Source organism: Arvicola amphibius, chromosome 4 (assembly GCF_903992535.2).
Source record: "Arvicola amphibius chromosome 4, mArvAmp1.2, whole genome shotgun sequence".
Lineage (NCBI taxonomy): Eukaryota > Metazoa > Chordata > Mammalia > Rodentia > Cricetidae > Arvicola > Arvicola amphibius.
In genome coordinates, this window is record NC_052050.1 from 154,186,918 (window position 1) to 154,203,480 (window position 16,563).

Genomic DNA, 16,563 nt, shown 5'->3' on the forward strand with positions numbered 1-16,563 from the left:
TTCAGACAGGGAGATGAGAGCACAGTTCACAGTTACTGTTCATAGATGTGAAACACTAACAGAGGCCGAAGGAGCCCAAAATCACAAGACACCTGAGCAGCACTTGCAGGACATTGATCCAGAGCCCAAGTTGTGGCTCTGCCTGTAGACCCTGGGCTCGAGGGCACCACAACACTGTGAGTCAGTGTTCACTGTTGTGACAAATGCCTCAGAAAAAGAATTAGGAAGTGCTCATTTGGGGCACTTTCAGTCCAGTTTGTGGCACTGTCACTTTTAGGGCCACGGCATGGTGGAAAGGACCTGGAGGAAGGGTGTGACAGAGGAGTGGCCAGAATCAGGGAGAAGTGACAAGGGGAGTGGAGTAGGGCGTGCCTGCTTCCTCCAGTAGCGGCACTCCGCAGATCCACAAGCTTCTTTGCATTTGAATCCATTAACTGACTAAAACAGGTCAGAATCTCTCTAGAAAAGTCCTCACAGACATACCCAGAGGCAAGCTCCACTAGCTGAAATTAGTCCTCAGTCCAATCATGCTGACAACTCAGATTAACCACAGCAATTATAGGACACACTTGAGATAAAGCTTGGAGGAGGGACTCCTACCAGTGAGCATTTTCTAATATGAAGTGCTTGGGGCCAATTCTGGGAGGCCTGCACTGAGGCAGGGAAGGCAAACACCACACACCCCACTGAACAGGAAAGATATGCCATCGACATAGCCAATGCTAAGTACAGATATTCCAGGAACCACCGTGTGGACTTTCTGTAAGTCTGGACAATTTCAGAACAAGTGAAAGCACTTGCAGTGTTCTGGGAGGCTGCTAGGTAGAAGGGAAGGTGATTCCCAGCGGGTGTGACCAAGAACAGCTACCAGGGTGGAGGCAACACGGGGTTTTCTGGAAGAGATTTTGCTCAGGCACAAAAAAGCCTGAAAACAAAACAAACATGAGCCCAGTGGTTGAAGTCTACGGCAAGTGGTGGGGCAGGCAGCACTCGGGTAGCAGGAGAACTGGCCAGCAGTTGGTCTAGTCACGTTCAGTGGAGGAAGATGGAAGCATGGGGCACTGTGCAGAGCCAAGGGGAAGGAGACATGCTAGCTGCATGCTGAGCTGCAAGGCTGCTGTTCACTTGGTGTGAGGTGAGGACACATAGGACAGAGATGGAGACAAACAGAGAAGGCTATAGAGATCAGTGGGGTCCAAATAAGGAAACCAGAGAAACAAACTGTCTTAGAACTGAGAAGGGTTTCAGAAGAGAGCTCTGAACTGGTCCTAGAAGGCCCAGCCTCACGCTTGCTGCCTGGGTCTCTGCAGCCTCTGAGTCCCTGTCCTCTGGAAAGGTCCTCACCCTTTGTGATGAAGACAGAGTCACTCAGGAGGTCTACCCACTCCTCCTTCTCTGGGCATGGTGTGGCCATGTTGGATTTTAGCCTCACGGAGCCTACAACTCCATGATCCACTTCAGGTTCTCCACAACACTTCAAGTCAATATGTAAGGCCCTAAACACCAGACCAGACTGGTGAAAAGCAGAGAGCAGTCAGGCGAGCTGTCATTTTCACAAGTGCCCTTGTGATAAAGAAAAGGAGGACAGGTGCCTCTGACCATGACTGAAGAGGTCACTGTCAAACACCACTTTCCAGGGGCCACAGAACAGGTCTGGCCTTAGTGGGCTTGCGTAGCAGCTGATCACTCACCTCTGGAGGGAGGTGCACTTCCATGGGTGTGTATGTGGGCCAGTAGCCCATGGTGAGGATGTTCACCGTGAGGTCAATGGGGCCTGGTGCACTTTGGTTCTGCATATGCTAAAAATAAAGATATCCAAGACACAATAAGTAGGTAGATACTTAATGCATTGAAGAAGAAATGGTGTGTGTATAAAATTATGTATCTTTTTTTAATTGAAACATAGTCTATATAGCCCTAGCTATTTTGAAATTTAACTATGTAGAAACCGTAGTTAACCATGTAGAACTGGCTTCAAACTGAGAGATCTGCCTGCTTCTATCTCCTAAGTGCTGGGTTAAAGGTATGTGCCACCATGCCCAGCCTGGAATTGATATAATTTTAGAAACAGTTTCACATATGGATCTACCTCAGCCCGTCAGACCCACTGAGCCAGCCTCACTGAAGAAACAACTCACTTGCTTGAAGTGGACCATGATGTCTTTGGACAGCTCCATGTCCTTGAACATGCCCTCCAGCTTGCTGGTGAAGGCAGCTCCACACTCTGCGACATGTGAAGGAGTGGGTGAGAAAGAGCTGTGCGTGGTGCCCGCCCGCGAGCCGGCCCACCCTGAGCTCACCGTGCTTGAGCTTAGACAGCATGGACTTCTCTGCATCCACCGATGCGCTCTTGCCCACCAGCAGCCTTTTTGCTAAATCTTTCTTATAAAATGCTTCAAAGACATCTTTACCTGCGCAAACAGAGGAAAACCATGACTTGAGATAGCCAGTTTACATGCTGTGCTGCACTGCCAGAAAGCTCCGCTCCTCCTGAGCACAGGTCAGCGTGTTCATCCGGCCACATCTCACCATGGATGAAACGGAACAGGATCATGATCTTGTCCAGGATCCTCTCCAGCTCTTCGTCTGTTGCTTCTTTGTTGCCTGCTCGTAACTTTGAATCAACATGTTTGGCTGGAAAGGCAAGAATTCCAATCAGAAAACCGCTGTGGGGTCAAAGCAGGAGAGATACTGCTGGTATGGCCCTGGGTGCCATCGCACACCACCACCGCAAAAAAGAAAAACAAACAGAAAAAACCCCAAACAGCTCTTTTCGATCTCCCAGTAACAACTGGGCATTCTAGAACTTTCCCAAAACACCACCACTGTAGGAAAAGAAGCAAATGGACATTTTAAAACAGGTGGTCTCAAGGTAACGAGAATGTATCTTTCCAGGCCATTAACAAATCCACAGACTTAAAAAGCAAAAGAATTCTTTTTTAGTCAATTTCAGATTAAAAATTTTTTGTTTGGTTTTTTTTTTTTTTTTTTTGAGACAGGGTTTGTGTAGCTGTAGCTGTTCTGGAACTCATTCTGTAGACCAGGCTGGTCTTGAACTCACAGAGATCTGCCTGCCTCTGCCTCCTAAGTGCCAGAATTAAAAGTGTAAGTAAGCTACCACAACCTGGTGAATTTTTATTTTTTATTATTAAAAATTTATTTATTTTATTCATGTGTGGGTGTATGTCTTTGCCAGTATTGGCAGGAGAAGCTTGAATTACAAACTATGTCCTGGCATCTGAATCCTGGAAGAACAGGTGCTCCCAACCACCAGTCCATCTTTCCAGCCCCTCCAGACTGATTATTTGTTTGTTTGTTTTGTTTTACTGAGACAGGGTTTCTCTGTGTATCTCTGGCTGTCCTGGAACTCACTCTGTAGACCAGGCTGGCTTCAAACTCACTCTGTCTCCTAAATGCTGGGATTAAGGGTACGTGCCACCACCACCAGTCTCTAACTTACTTTTTGAGACATGGTCTGTCACTAACCCTGAAGCTCAATAGCTAGGGTAGGCTGGCTGGCTAATGAGATCCTGGGGGTGGGGAGAGTCTGTCTGTCTTTCCTCCCCTTCACTGGGGTTACAGACACCACCATGGCTGTGTCTACATGGGTGCTAAGGTCTGAACTCAGGTCCCCAGGTCCTCATGCTTGCGTAGGAGACACTTTGCCCACTGATTCGCCTCCTCAGTCCCTATCAGTTCTCCTGTGGAATATTCTGCCCATGTGCACACAGCTGAGAGCTGCTCTGTGCTTACACTCCTGTTTGCTTGTATCACCTTTCGGCCTTTCTCCTATGAAGTCAGTCACGCTTTTACTAACTGGGGTGAGTAGTGAGACAACTACACAGGGCGGCGATTACGACGGTCTTACCTGAGCTCTCATTTCATCCTGTTTGATGTGGAGCAGACTAAAGAGCACCGCATTATCCAGAGGCCGATGACCTCACTGACCCCACACAAAGGCCTCACCCTAAACACAGCTGCTCAGGGATTCTTAAAGTCGGGACAAGAATCAACCCTGACTTTTACAGGGCAGCTCAGAGCCCTGAATCAAGAAGCCCTGACTCACTAACCCTCTCACCTTGCCTCTCAGATGCAAAACTTCAGCTCTTGGCTCAATCCCTATGACACATTCCCTCATGGATGTACAACTGTGCACACATGAATACCGCTCAACATATACATCCTGACAAGGTTTGGACTCTGTCAAAGTGCTCAAAGTGGTTGGGAAAAATATTTGAGGTTCTTTTCCTTCACTCATTTATCATTTATCTACCCATCTACCTACCTACCCACCCACCCACCCACCCACCCACCCACCCACCCACCCACCCACCCACCCACCCATCTATCTATCTATCTATCTATCTATCTATCTATCTATCTATCTATCTATCTATGTATGGTTTGTTTTTTGGTTTCTTTTGAGATAGGGTTTCATTATGTAGCCCTGGCTGCTCTGAAACTCTCTATGTGGACCAGGCTGGCCTCAAACTCATAGCAATCTACCTGCTTTTGCCACCTAAGTGTTAGGATCAGTGAGGTGTGTATAACCATGGTCAGCCTTCATTTTCCCTTTTTTTTTTTTTTTTGGTTTTTCAAGACAGGGTTTCTCTGTAGCTTTGGAGCCTGTCCTAAAACTAGCTCTGTAGACCAGGCTCAGAGATTCACCTGCCTCTGCCTCCCAAGTGCTGGGATTACAGGCATGGTGTGACACCAACCATTGCCTGGCTCTTTTTTTTTTTTTTGAGACAAGGTCTCATCATGTGGCCATGCATGGTCTGGAACTTGCTATGTAGACCAGGCTAGCCTTGAACTCATAGAGATTCACCTGCTTACCACCTGGAGAATGCACAGGTTAAAGGCATATATGCCCACACCTGGCACTTTTATATTTAAAACGCACCTAAAAAGGCTAGCATGATGGCTCAGTGGGTAAAGGTGCCCATAGCCAAACTGAGACTAGTCCCCACAACCCATATGGTGCAAGGACTCCTGAAAGCCCTCCGACTTCCACTTGAGTTGGAACACACATGTACACACATATACAATATAAAATACACCTTTTAAATGTAACAAAGGAAAAGCATCTAGGACTGTTTGCTACCAATGAGTTCTGCAGGCTTGTTTGGTCTCTTGTTGATGAACGTCTCAAAGGATTCCTTCATCAGGTTGATAAAGCGCTCATTCCTCTGGAAGCACACTTCCACCACATGGTCTACTTTGTCCTTAAAGTCCAGCAGGTCTTGAACCATGTCTTTATCTTTCTCAGGATTGATGACAATGGTTGTCCCGAAGGTCTACAGACACAAAATATAACCAAGTCAGCAACAGGCTTAGGAAGCCAAAGAGTATCTTTTGCTGTCTCACAACATGATGGCAGTACCCTCTCTACGTGTGCGTCCCTTTGGGCAGGTGGGGCCTGGCACGCATCCTGAAGATGATGAGTGGTGCTGTGTACTGGCACGTGAGAGACACAATGCCTGGAACCCAGAGGTAGGAACTGGGGCCACGAGTCTTAAACTGGGCTTAGAAATAGCAGTAGGCAGAGCAAACTGCTGTACAGAGTGTATCGGTTCCCAGTGGGCAGAGTCACGACTGATAAACAGACACACCGGATACGCTATTGCAGCAGAAACAAGTGTTTACATGAAGGGGTGCAGAGCTGTTGTCACTACACTGCTGGTGTCCACCTGGACAGTGGCCATCACCTTAGAAAAGTGGATTTAGCTGAAGAAAACATTCATCAGGTCATGTGGAAGACAGGCGAACAGATGGCGCCTCTCAGTAGTTCACGTGCTTCTGCAGGGTATAGTGTGTAAGCTGGTGTGTACCTTGATGTACTCGCTCCAGTGCTGCAGCAGAGCGTGCTGACCCCCTTTCACCCGGCTGAACAGCTGGTACATCTGGGTGAGGTCAGGAACCCTGTTCTCATCCAGCAGGTGGTCGAGCCCTAGCAGTGTGCAGAGCAAGAGCAGGTCACAGGAGGAAGGCAGCATTTGGGAGTGAACACAGTATAGTTCACACCACACGGGCAGCACATGGCTTGCAGACTTGGAGCACACACCTGACACAGCGGCATGCCTGTCTGGTCACTTGCCTGAGGCGGCTCATATAGGTGGATCTCATTTTCTGAGTACATTAGGAATGTATTATTTAGTTTCTCATTTTACAAATTCCTTAACAAAAGCACTGAGCCAAAAAAATATTTTGACAAGTATTTGCCCTGAAAAATTTACAATGATGCCAGCCAGTGGTGGCACACGCCTTTAATCCCAGCACTGGGGTGGCAGAGGCAGGTGGATCTCTGAGTTTGAGGCCAGCCTGGTCTACAGAGCAAGTTTTAGGACAGTTAGAACTGCTACACAAGAGAAACCCTGTCTCGAACCCCCACCCCTCGCAAAATTCACAATGCAAATTATCTGAGGTTTTGTTTATTAGTCAGAAAAAAACATTTATTCTTAAAAGATTGGTTCAGGGGCTGGAGAGATGGCTCAGCATGTAAAAGCACTTGCTGTTCTTACAGAGGACCCAGGCTCAGCTTCTAGTCCACATGGTGGCTCACAACCATGTCTAACTCCAGTTCTAGGATTATCTGATGCTCTTTTCTGACCTCCACCCTCTTCTGACCACTGTGGATATTGCATACATGTGGTGCATATACATATATGTAAGCTAAGCACTCATATACATAAAGTAAAATAAATATAAACTAAAACTGGTTCAGTTTTAAGTTTTTAGTTTGATTCACATAATAAATTGTAAGACATGGAATTTTAGAATTTTTATTCAGCTATTTAGGTCTTATAATTTTATTGTTTCATATTATATGAGCATTTTGCCTGTGTATAAACATATGCACCAAGTTTGAGCAGTACCTGCAGAGGCCAGAGAAGCTACCTGTAGACCTGGGTGCCTACACACACAGGGTCAAGGTGTGTGGAGACAGTCCCTGGTCTAAGCCAGAGGTCTTGCTGCTTGCCATGTCTCAAGATTACTTCTGAGCTAAACACACAAATAAGCTTTATTTAGCTTTTTGTAAAATATCTGCCAGGAGTCCTAAATGATGTCTTAAAAAAAGTTTAAGGGCCTTTTACTTTTCAGAATGTTTCTAATTGTGTATGTTTCATGTATTTGTGCACTATCTGCAGGCGTTCCTTAGGGGGCCAGAGATTGATGTTGGTGTCTTCCTCTATTATCCTCCATCTTTGTTTTGCTTTGCTTTTCACTGTTCAACAGAGTCTCTCACTGGCCCTGGCGCTCACCGATTTGCTATCCTGGCCGTCCTGTCTCTGCCACCAGTGCTGCGACGCCTGCCGAGCTTTTAAATGTGGATCCTGGGAATCCAAGCTCAGGAAGTCATGCTTGCACGGCAAGCACGTGATCAACTAAGACATCTCCACAGCCCCCTAGTGAAATTTAGGATAAGTTTTTACAAGTATAGTTTACCATTTCCTTGCAACAATTTAGCTTATCAAAGCACGCACTGAGACAATTTATGAAAATTTCTATTACTTGTCTTTTTCTCGTAAAATATATTTACATGTATGTGCATATGTACTCACATGAGTTCGGGGGCCTTAAGAAACCAGAAAAAGAGTTAGGTTGAGTCCCCGGAAACTTGAGCTACAGGAGGTTGTAAGCTGTCTATCATGTGCACTGGGCAGAGAACCCTGGTCCTGAGTGGCAGTAAGTGCTCCCGACTGCTCCTTGTGCCACTTTTCCTGTCTCTTTTTCTTAAAATTATTCCTTTTAATTTTTAAAAATTCTTTTCTATGCCATTCTAAACTCACAGATTTTAAGTACACAAACTGAATTCAGTCCACTGTGTGGTTCTGCTGCAGGTTCTGCACTGTCCTCCTAGCAAGGGTGTGTTGGTGGCTCTAAGGCCACTCAGGGATGCCAGTGACCAAATGTCTTATTCTAGGGTGCTGAGGCTCTCTTCTGTGCTTCCTGTCTTTGACTTGGAATTAAACATTCTTCACACAGCTCTTTAGTTTCCTTTTAGTGAAGACAGTTACTCAGAAGTCACATTGCCCACACTGAAGGTGCTCATTGCAATCATACTGGACACTGTTACTAGACTTTGAGTGGACAAAACTATCAAATACATTTTTTAAAAAAACATTTTAAAGGCAGACTCTCACAGTGTAGTCTTGGCTAGCCTGAAACCACATAGACCAGGCTGGCCTCCATCTCACAGAGCTTTCTGTCTGCTTCTGCCTCCTGAGTGCTGGGTGTAAAGGCATGAACCACTATGCCAGGCTAATATTTCCAAACAGAACAGATGTGGGCAGGAGTGGTGCTTTCTCAAAACTAAACCTGCAGACCCTCAAAGCTCAAGGGAGGAGCTAGTTTCCCATCACAGCTAAATGACTTTTAGATGGTGACAGAGAACAATAGTTGCAGTGGCATTCAAGTGTTACAAAAGAGCGGCTGTGTTTATTACCATTTCCAGAGAAGCAAGCTCACTGTGAAGGAGAGAAATCCACTGCTTTATGGCCTTAATATTCTGTGCAAAGTGGTAGAATCCCTTCTAAAGACAAACTATAAGAAAGGCATATTTATAAACCCTCAGCCATAAGTGAAAACCTGAAGTTGTATTCAGAGTCGCTCCTACAGCTATTCTGAAGATAACAGAGCTATCAATCCAAGTCCATCACTCTCCAATTAAACCATCCTGGGTATGTTCACGGTAACCCAGTGTACAGTTTACAAAAAACTGGTGAGCTGTTTCACATGCCAACCATTAGACATTATGGCGCCCCATAGTAGGAACAACTACTTGACAAATAAAAAACCTTCCAAGGTGGTTTAGTTCGCCAAGCAGGGCTGAGAACCACCAGCATACAGCTCTTTAATGTTTAGTTTTTAAGAAAGGTCCAAATTACAAGCCAGGTGTGGTGGTGCACACACATGATCCCAGCTCTCTTAACTACTTATGCCTCTTGAGGGCTAGCACATCCATTAAACAAGAGTCTTAATAGTTCATCCCACAAAATAACAATTCTAGAAGTTATGAACAATGCTTCCAGAGTTTCACAAGTTAAAGATAGAATTTAGTTTAAATTTACACATGGGAAAATCTACCTTTCTGCAGAATTGCAGTCAAATGTTCTCCTAATAGTTGTTTCTCCACACAGGCAATCAAGGGTTTCCTATAAAGAAAACCAGAAAGTATCAGCAGCAGAGAACTGGTCATCTATCAAAGGGGAAAGTTAAGTAACAACAGACAGCCTACAGCCAAGACGACAGAGGGCTAACAGATAAGCTTTTCATCACGTCAACTATGAACTGTGCCTGTGCTGACAATTCTAGAGCCAGATTTCATTTCTTTTTTTTTTCTTTCATGAGACAGGATCTCAATATATAGCCCAAGCTGCTCATCAACCCAAAATCTAGAGGAAAAAGATGAATGAAAAGAGGGGGGAAATGTACTGTATCATAAGAATTATGGCCATATAATACATCTAATACAACCTTGTAACTAGGGGACGGAGATGATGTAGTTAAGCGTGTGCACTGCTCTTGCAGAAGTCAGTACCCAGCACTCACATCAGGTGGTGTGATGTGATCACATCAGGTTATAGGTGGCTCATAATCACCTATAACCCCCAGCTCTAGGGGATCCAAGACCCATGGACTCCTCAGGCACCAGTATTCACAAGCATATACCCACATACTGCACACAATTAAGGTAATAAAAATAAATCTTTAAAAACAAAAAGCTCCTAAGTGAAGAGTCTCATATTCAGTGAAGTTCTATCAGGTAAACAAAGCACTCAGATGCTAAGGGTGTCACTGTCCTTGACCAGGCCACTCGCGACAGCATGTGGTAAGAAATACAGTTTATAATTGTTGGGCACAGACGGATCATAAGCAAAGCATGGTCTCCTGACTAGAGTTTGAGGTACCTCAGAGATCCGCCTGCCTCTGCCTCCGGAGTGCTGGGATAAAGGTATGAGCCACCACCGCCCACCTCTTTCAATATGGAGCAAGAAAGTATGTGGCCTGTGAGAAACTGAAACGGATCTAAGGACAGTGCTTACTGTGTGCTGTGGTCTAAGTAAGTGATCACTCGGTCTGCTTCCTCTTCTAGACGCTTACTCACATGGTTAAGATATTCTGGAACCTTCCAAAAAAAATTAATACATCAATGACAAGAGATTTCTCACATTATTGATAAAAAGATTTCCTCATAGAATTGAAAAAGCAGTGAACACCTTCAAGTCGATTATTACTAGATGACCAGGGCTGGGCAGGATGAGAGGCTATGTGAGTGACAACCAGCAGGCTGGGAGCCACCTCTAAAGTTAGGGCCCATAGGGTGAGTCACTAGTAGTATCTGGGTAGAAAGCCCAAAGCCTACTGGCAACCTGGCACCCACACAGGAAGCTGTCAGAGGTGAGAACTCCCCTGTGCCAGACTGCAAACAGATGTCAGTTGTCTGGGGTGAATAGTCCTCAGGGCTGGCACCTGCTAGCACTGCTGCAGCTAAATTCTGCTCTGACAGGCTGGGCCACCTTACAAGGAGCAGGTTACTGTGTCTGTGCTCAGGGCTCCCTTCAGGACTTAACTCCAGGACCTCGGAAGCTGCCCAACAGGGTAGGGTAATACTGGCATTACATATGCAATATCACATGTATTATTTATTACACATGCATTTTTGGAGAGAATTTTTTTTTTTTTTTTTTTTTTTTTTTTTTTTTTTTTTTTTTTTTGAGACAGGATTTCTCTGTGTAGCTTTGATTGTCCTGGAACTTACTTGTAGACCAGGCTGGCTTCGGACTTACAGAAGTCCACCTGCCTCTGCCTCCCAAGGGCTTAAAGATGTGCACTGGCTTGGAGATAATTCTTTACCAGTGCTTTACATAGATGAAAAATTTTGATTCTTAATTATTTGTCTTCCATATTTAGGATTTATACTTTATCCTCTTGCTTAGACATGTGCTCCTTTGCTATTCCAGAAACTATTTGGCGGGGGGAGGGAAAAATAAAAGGACAAATCTCCTAAGGGAAAGGAATGAACTTCTACAGCAAGCAGTCCATCCCTGAGGACTTGAGAGGACTCTAATAAATGTGTACACAGGAAAGAGTGCAATCCTTGTGAATGGCTCCCTGAGGGGGTTAAAGCAAAGACAGTTGGTCACACATCTCACCTCCCTGTCTTGCATCAGCCTCTGGCCTTCTGCAGCATACAGACAGTTAGTCTCTTCCAAGAACTTCAGTTCAAACGAGTCTTTATATACCTAGGGAATGAGCAGTTACTGATGTGCTTCATGCAGGAGCCTGCCTTTTCAAGCACTAAGGGCTCCCCCTTTTTCAGTCAGCAGGCTGCAGCTTGTGGTCATCATGTGCCACTGATCTTTGGAAAACTTTTCCTGCCAGGCCAGGGCCCTACCTGCTCAACACTAATGTTTCTTGCCTTTGTACCTTGACAATTGATTTTACCTTTGTTTATGGTATATTTTCCATAGAAACTTTTTTTTTTTGTTTTTTTGTTTCTCAAGGCAGGGTTTCTCTGTAGCTTTGGAGCTTTGTCCTGGAATTAGCTCTTGTAGACCAGGCTGGTCTTGAACTCACAGAGATCGCCTGCCTCTGCTTCCAGAGTGCTGGAATTAAAGGCATGCGCCACCACCGCCCGGCTGAAACTAACATTTTTATACAGCCATGCTTATCAATCTTTTCCTCCGTGGCTCCTAGTGTAGTGTGGTGCTAGCTTCAGGCATTCTCTCCTTAAGGACTACATAACCGTATCTTCAACTCATACTTTATGGAGCCTGTGCTTACTTTGTGGCAGGCACCTGCAGTGGCTCTCACACACTCAAGACCAAAGCCTCACCTGGAGATCTGAGAGCATGCTCAGCAGACTCCGGAGCAGGCTCCTGTCCACGGCCTCACCGCTTCTCTCACGCCCAATGAGCAGCAGGATCCCATCAATGGTCTTACTCTGCACCATTCTGTCGCTGATGATGTGGTTCCTGAACAGCTCTAGGCCCATGTCCCTGACAGGCAGAAAGCAGAGCAAGGCTTCAGGTCAGCCTTGGATACTCCAGAAGCTTCACATGCACCTTCCCCAAACTGCTATTTGCTGTTTATACCCAGAGCTTGGAAAGGCCTCTAGTCCAGGATGACAGAGTCTCTACCCTAAATGAGGTTATTTCCTGGATAGGTCAAGCTAACCACCCCGAGGAGGTAAGGAGATACATGTCACACAGGTGCCCAACAATCGATTGCTTTTGTGTGAATCTGCTGTCTCTGACCCATGGCTCACCATTCTTCTTGGGCAAGCCACAAAGGTGTCAAGGCTGTGGAACCACCACTGCATCTGCTCCCTCTGGATCCCTTCCTTTTTCCTGCACTGTTCCCAGCAACCTCCTCTCTACTCCTCAGCTGGTGTCTTAGGAGATTTGGGAAGGGTCACTCCACCCGAGAGAAGGCAGCAGGGCTTGTCAGACCAGGAGGGCACTCACCAGATAGAAGGCAGCATGGAGTTCTGGAGGACATAGGTGCGATCCAGAAACAGGAAGATGCTTCTGATCATGATCTGAAGACCAGAAAGGAGCAGCACTCACACCCCCGTTCCCATGCTCAGCCATGCACCGACCACTTGAGATCAGACTTTCCGGACCGTCCTTACATTAGCTGTCTTGAATGTAACAATCACTTCTTGATGGAAAGCCCTCACACATCAAGTCCCCAAGTTTTATAAATTTAACTTCTCTTCTGGTATTTTTCAGCCCAGAATACAGGAATTTTAAAGCATTTAACCTCAACGATCTTTGAAATGTAATTATCTCCCAACGGACGACACAACGATGCTCTCTGAATGGCTATGTACTAAACTAGTCTTTCTTGGTCCTGTTTACTTCCTAAATGTTACAGACACATGCAGGACCCCCCTTCCTGGCTTAAATTTCCTAAGTTAAATCTTGCTACATGGTCCTGAGGCTCAGGCTTCAGAATGTGCTCTGTTGCAAGGACAGCAAAAGCGCAGGCAGTGAGCTGTCCTTTCTACCCTTGCTGTTGAAGCCCTGCATTTACCAGCTGGGACTGATTCCACTTTCTGCAGAGACTGCTGACATTTGAGAACACCGTCCCTAATAGACATTGTTGTTTTCACATCCACATGGCTCAAATGCTTCTCACCTGCTCCTCATCTCTAGAAAGCAAGCACTCAGGCTTCCTGAAGAAGCCAGCAGCTGGGCCACACAAAAGCTCACATGTGTGAAGACAAGTTAGACACCACCACAGCCTAAGCTTCTGCCATCCAACTACAGCGAGGGGCTGGAACCCAGGCCAAACTGCAGTTAGACACCTGGAGTTGCCTTTGAGAACTTAAGGCGCCTCTTTCTACGAGCACACACTGACTGCTGACCTGGAGGAAGAGCTGGCCAGCACCCTCCCCACCCTACTTTCCTGCTCAATTGTAGTGAAGGGCCCCTGAGCTCAGGCCTTAAATTGGTGGAAAGGCAGGTTAAGGCAGGTGTGAGTGAGCCAACACAGGCATTACTAATAGCACCCAGGATGGAGAAGCAGGGCTGGTGAAGGGCTGCAAACTTACCATTTGTCTGCAGTGGTCTTGCCAGCATGTGTTAATCTTCTTTAGAAATAAAACGCTGTCTAGTGAGTCTGTGCGGACCTGCTAAGGAAACTTCAAACACACCAGTCCGTTCCATTTTTTTACAACTTTCAATCTCATTACCCTTCCCAGATGTCCTTCTAGTAACATGGAAAGTATGACTATTACACTATTATCTAGTGTAAGTCACACTATAGTCTAAACACTTGTGTTCTCTAAATCCGCAGTGAAAACCATAGTACCAAGAGGAATCAAAGAGACCTCACTCTCTACTAAGCAGAAAGCTTTTATCAGAAGGAGTCTACTCGTGCCTGGGTCTTGGACTTCCAGTCTCTAGGAAACACTCAGGCTTATAAGCCAGTTTACAAAAAGACCTGCAGCTCCCAAACCATGAGTGGGTTCCTAGCCTCTGCCCACTATCACCTCATTTCCTTTTGTAGTAACCTACCTGACTCATCCCATCCCCTTGGATCTGTCTCTCACTGCTCCACTTTGGCTTCCATTCTCTCTTCTCTGCAGGGTTACTTTCCATTCCTGCCAGCTGACACAAACAACCAGGGTTTCGAGAGAAGGATCTTCATTTGCTCTTTGAGCTTCCTAATACAGAAAAAGCAGTCTACGTAGGCGGAAAGCACCGGGGTCCTGTGCTATAGCCCTGTCTGCTACTCACTAGCACACGGGACCATCCATGTCAATGAGTTCCAGTGTGGCAGGCCACCCACACTCAGTTCCCATGAGGAAACAGCGCATCCAGACCGAGGAGAAACTTGGAAACTTATGCCACACCAGATCTTCAGTCAGTCAAGGGCAGCTGGTAGAGGCAGGTGATGCTGGCCCAGCCTTAGGAGGGGAAGAGAACGCTTAAGGAGCACAGTAGGTCAGACAAAGAGGCCTAGTTCTTGCCTCCTAATCTCAGGAAGCATATTCACAAGTTTAGACAGTCAGAGAAAAGGCCTGTCAGTTCCGTGGCTAGCGCATTACCCTGGGAGAATGCATCTATGATGGTAAAATATGCCAGACCTCTATTTGTGCAAAGCAAGACAAAGGCCAGCCACAGGACATTCAGCAGGTTGAGAGATGCCACAAGCCTGCCGATCTGCAAAGTCCCTACTGCATTCACACTGGGCAGCTGGAGTTGTGTGTCAGTGAGCCTGCATGGGCCTTTAAGCTTAAAACAGAGTTAAACTGATGCTAGTCCATCTTCTGTTGCTACCTGGCAGCTCAAGCATCACTAATAACCATGGAGGAGTTGTACCTGGCCCAGTATTAAGATGTAAGGGTTCAATGTCAATGTTCTTTAAAAAAAAGAGTTCTGTTAATTAGAATTCAGTCAATTCCAGGATGCAAGGCTTACAGCATCACCACAGTGCCAGAGGTAAGTCTAGGAAATGAGATGCATAGCTGACAGGAGGGTCTGTTGTGGCTTCTGCTGAGGCAGCTTTATGGTGGCCATTCTTGTCTCATTTCAATCCATGCAAAGGACACACACCATCCATGAAAGTGAGGTACGCCCTTCATGGTACGATAAAATCCAACAAGAAGAATGCTTATGACACACCGTCAAAAAACTGCCAATCACAAAGACCATTTAAAGGAAAGCAAAAATACACTGTGTATATTCCAGGGTGTCCACTGCTATCTGAGTGCCAACCCCAGGGTCATTCAACTTGGTTGCAGCATCTCAGTCAGGTCGAAAAATCATCTCACATTGATCTGTTTAGGGCTATTTAATTCCCATTCTCCCCATTGGCCAAACTGTGCACTGCAGAACCCTGAGCACATGGGGCCAGCCGCACTTCAGGTGAGCCGTCCTTCTTTGCTTTTCTCTTCTGGAAGCCAGTGGCAGCAGCTGCTGATCCTTGCCTCTGGGCTTGTCTCACTCTGCCTGCCACGCTTCTGCATACACCCAACAGCACCATCTCCTCTCCCCCGGCACATCCCTTCTCAGGTAGGTGGGTTAGTCTTCCTTTATGTCCATAGGTGCAGGTGGTCTTTTGCTACACAAAAGCCTATCTTTGTTATCTCCATTAGAGGAATGCCTTAAGGGAGAATCCTGTGTTACAATGCTGTTTCCAGAACCTAGTTTGATGCCCAGCAACACATAACAGCCACTTTGGAAATGTGTTGGCTGGTAAAGGTTTTAGGCTGCATGTTGGCCACAGTTCTAGATTGTCCCATCATTCTGCCCAGTAGATCTTCATATGACAATTTGGTTGAGCTCTTGCTTAGAAACCTGTAAGTAATCTCAGTGACTTGTACAGCTTGAAGTGCAACTCCGTGATGGCATATCCAGAACCAAATGCAGCCTGCATACCAGACTGTGCACAGGTTTCCCCCCTCCCCCCGAGATAGTTTCTCTGTCGCTTTGGAGCCTGTCCTGAATGAACTTGCACTATAGACCAGGCTGGCCTCGCACTCCCAGGGATCTGTCTGCCTTTGCCTCCCAAGTGCTGGGATTAAAGGCGTGTGCCACCACCATCCGGTCTGCACACAGTTCTTAAGAACACACTTTGCACTCACTCATGTTCACTCTGTCTGGTTACATCCCATTGTCCTTCGAGGCCCAATTCAGTGGTATCCTCTCGGGCAGCAGCCCTTGGTTTCTGCCCTGCTGCTGTCAGCTGCATGTGTCTGTGTTCAAGACACATTGTCACTAAGGCATCTCACGTGTTAGTGCTTTTTCCTTCTGTAAACAAATCCTTCCCTGGCTCTACCCTGGAGCCAGGATCCCTTGGGGGGTATGGGTAGGAAACAAAGCTACATATGTGACCATTTTGGTCAACCCCCAGAGTGGGATTAATTGACAGGAGGACAATTAAAGCAGGCAATCAAAAAGCGTTTTCCAGCAAAGTGGGATTAGAACAAAACACTATGAGCTGACCCTGATGGATACTGCTATCCTACAACACGGCTGCTGACCATCTAGCGTCACTGGACCCACATGTCAGGCTACTCTGTACTCTGGAAGGCGTAGGGGCTCCATA

General features: G+C 46.3%; 1 protein-coding gene across 2 annotated transcripts in view; it reads right to left on the minus strand.

The window, feature by feature from the left end:
* The window catches only part of Cul4a (cullin 4A), a 37,035-nt gene that overhangs the window by 10,290 nt on the left and 10,182 nt on the right, over positions 1 to 16,563 (minus strand). The window contains exons 1-13 of one of the 2 annotated variants that reach the window (XM_038329087.1): positions 14,028 to 15,902; positions 13,562 to 13,651; positions 12,471 to 12,544; positions 11,840 to 12,002; positions 11,157 to 11,246; positions 10,047 to 10,129; positions 9,088 to 9,155; positions 5,832 to 5,950; positions 5,105 to 5,297; positions 2,530 to 2,634; positions 2,301 to 2,411; positions 2,139 to 2,224; positions 1,692 to 1,799 (exon numbers count right to left, since the gene is read on the minus strand). In XM_038329087.1, coding sequence (XP_038185015.1) covers positions 1,692 to 1,799; positions 2,139 to 2,224; positions 2,301 to 2,411; positions 2,530 to 2,634; positions 5,105 to 5,297; positions 5,832 to 5,950; positions 9,088 to 9,155; positions 10,047 to 10,129; positions 11,157 to 11,246; positions 11,840 to 12,002; positions 12,471 to 12,544; positions 13,562 to 13,564 — 1,203 coding nt within the window. In that variant the 5' untranslated portion in view covers positions 13,565 to 13,651; positions 14,028 to 15,902. Of the gene's footprint in view, positions 1 to 1,691; positions 1,800 to 2,138; positions 2,225 to 2,300; positions 2,412 to 2,529; positions 2,635 to 5,104; positions 5,298 to 5,831; positions 5,951 to 9,087; positions 9,156 to 10,046; positions 10,130 to 11,156; positions 11,247 to 11,839; positions 12,003 to 12,470; positions 12,545 to 13,561; positions 13,652 to 14,027; positions 15,903 to 16,563 lie in introns of those variants that run through there. The other variant, XM_038329086.1, reaches the window with a different exon arrangement.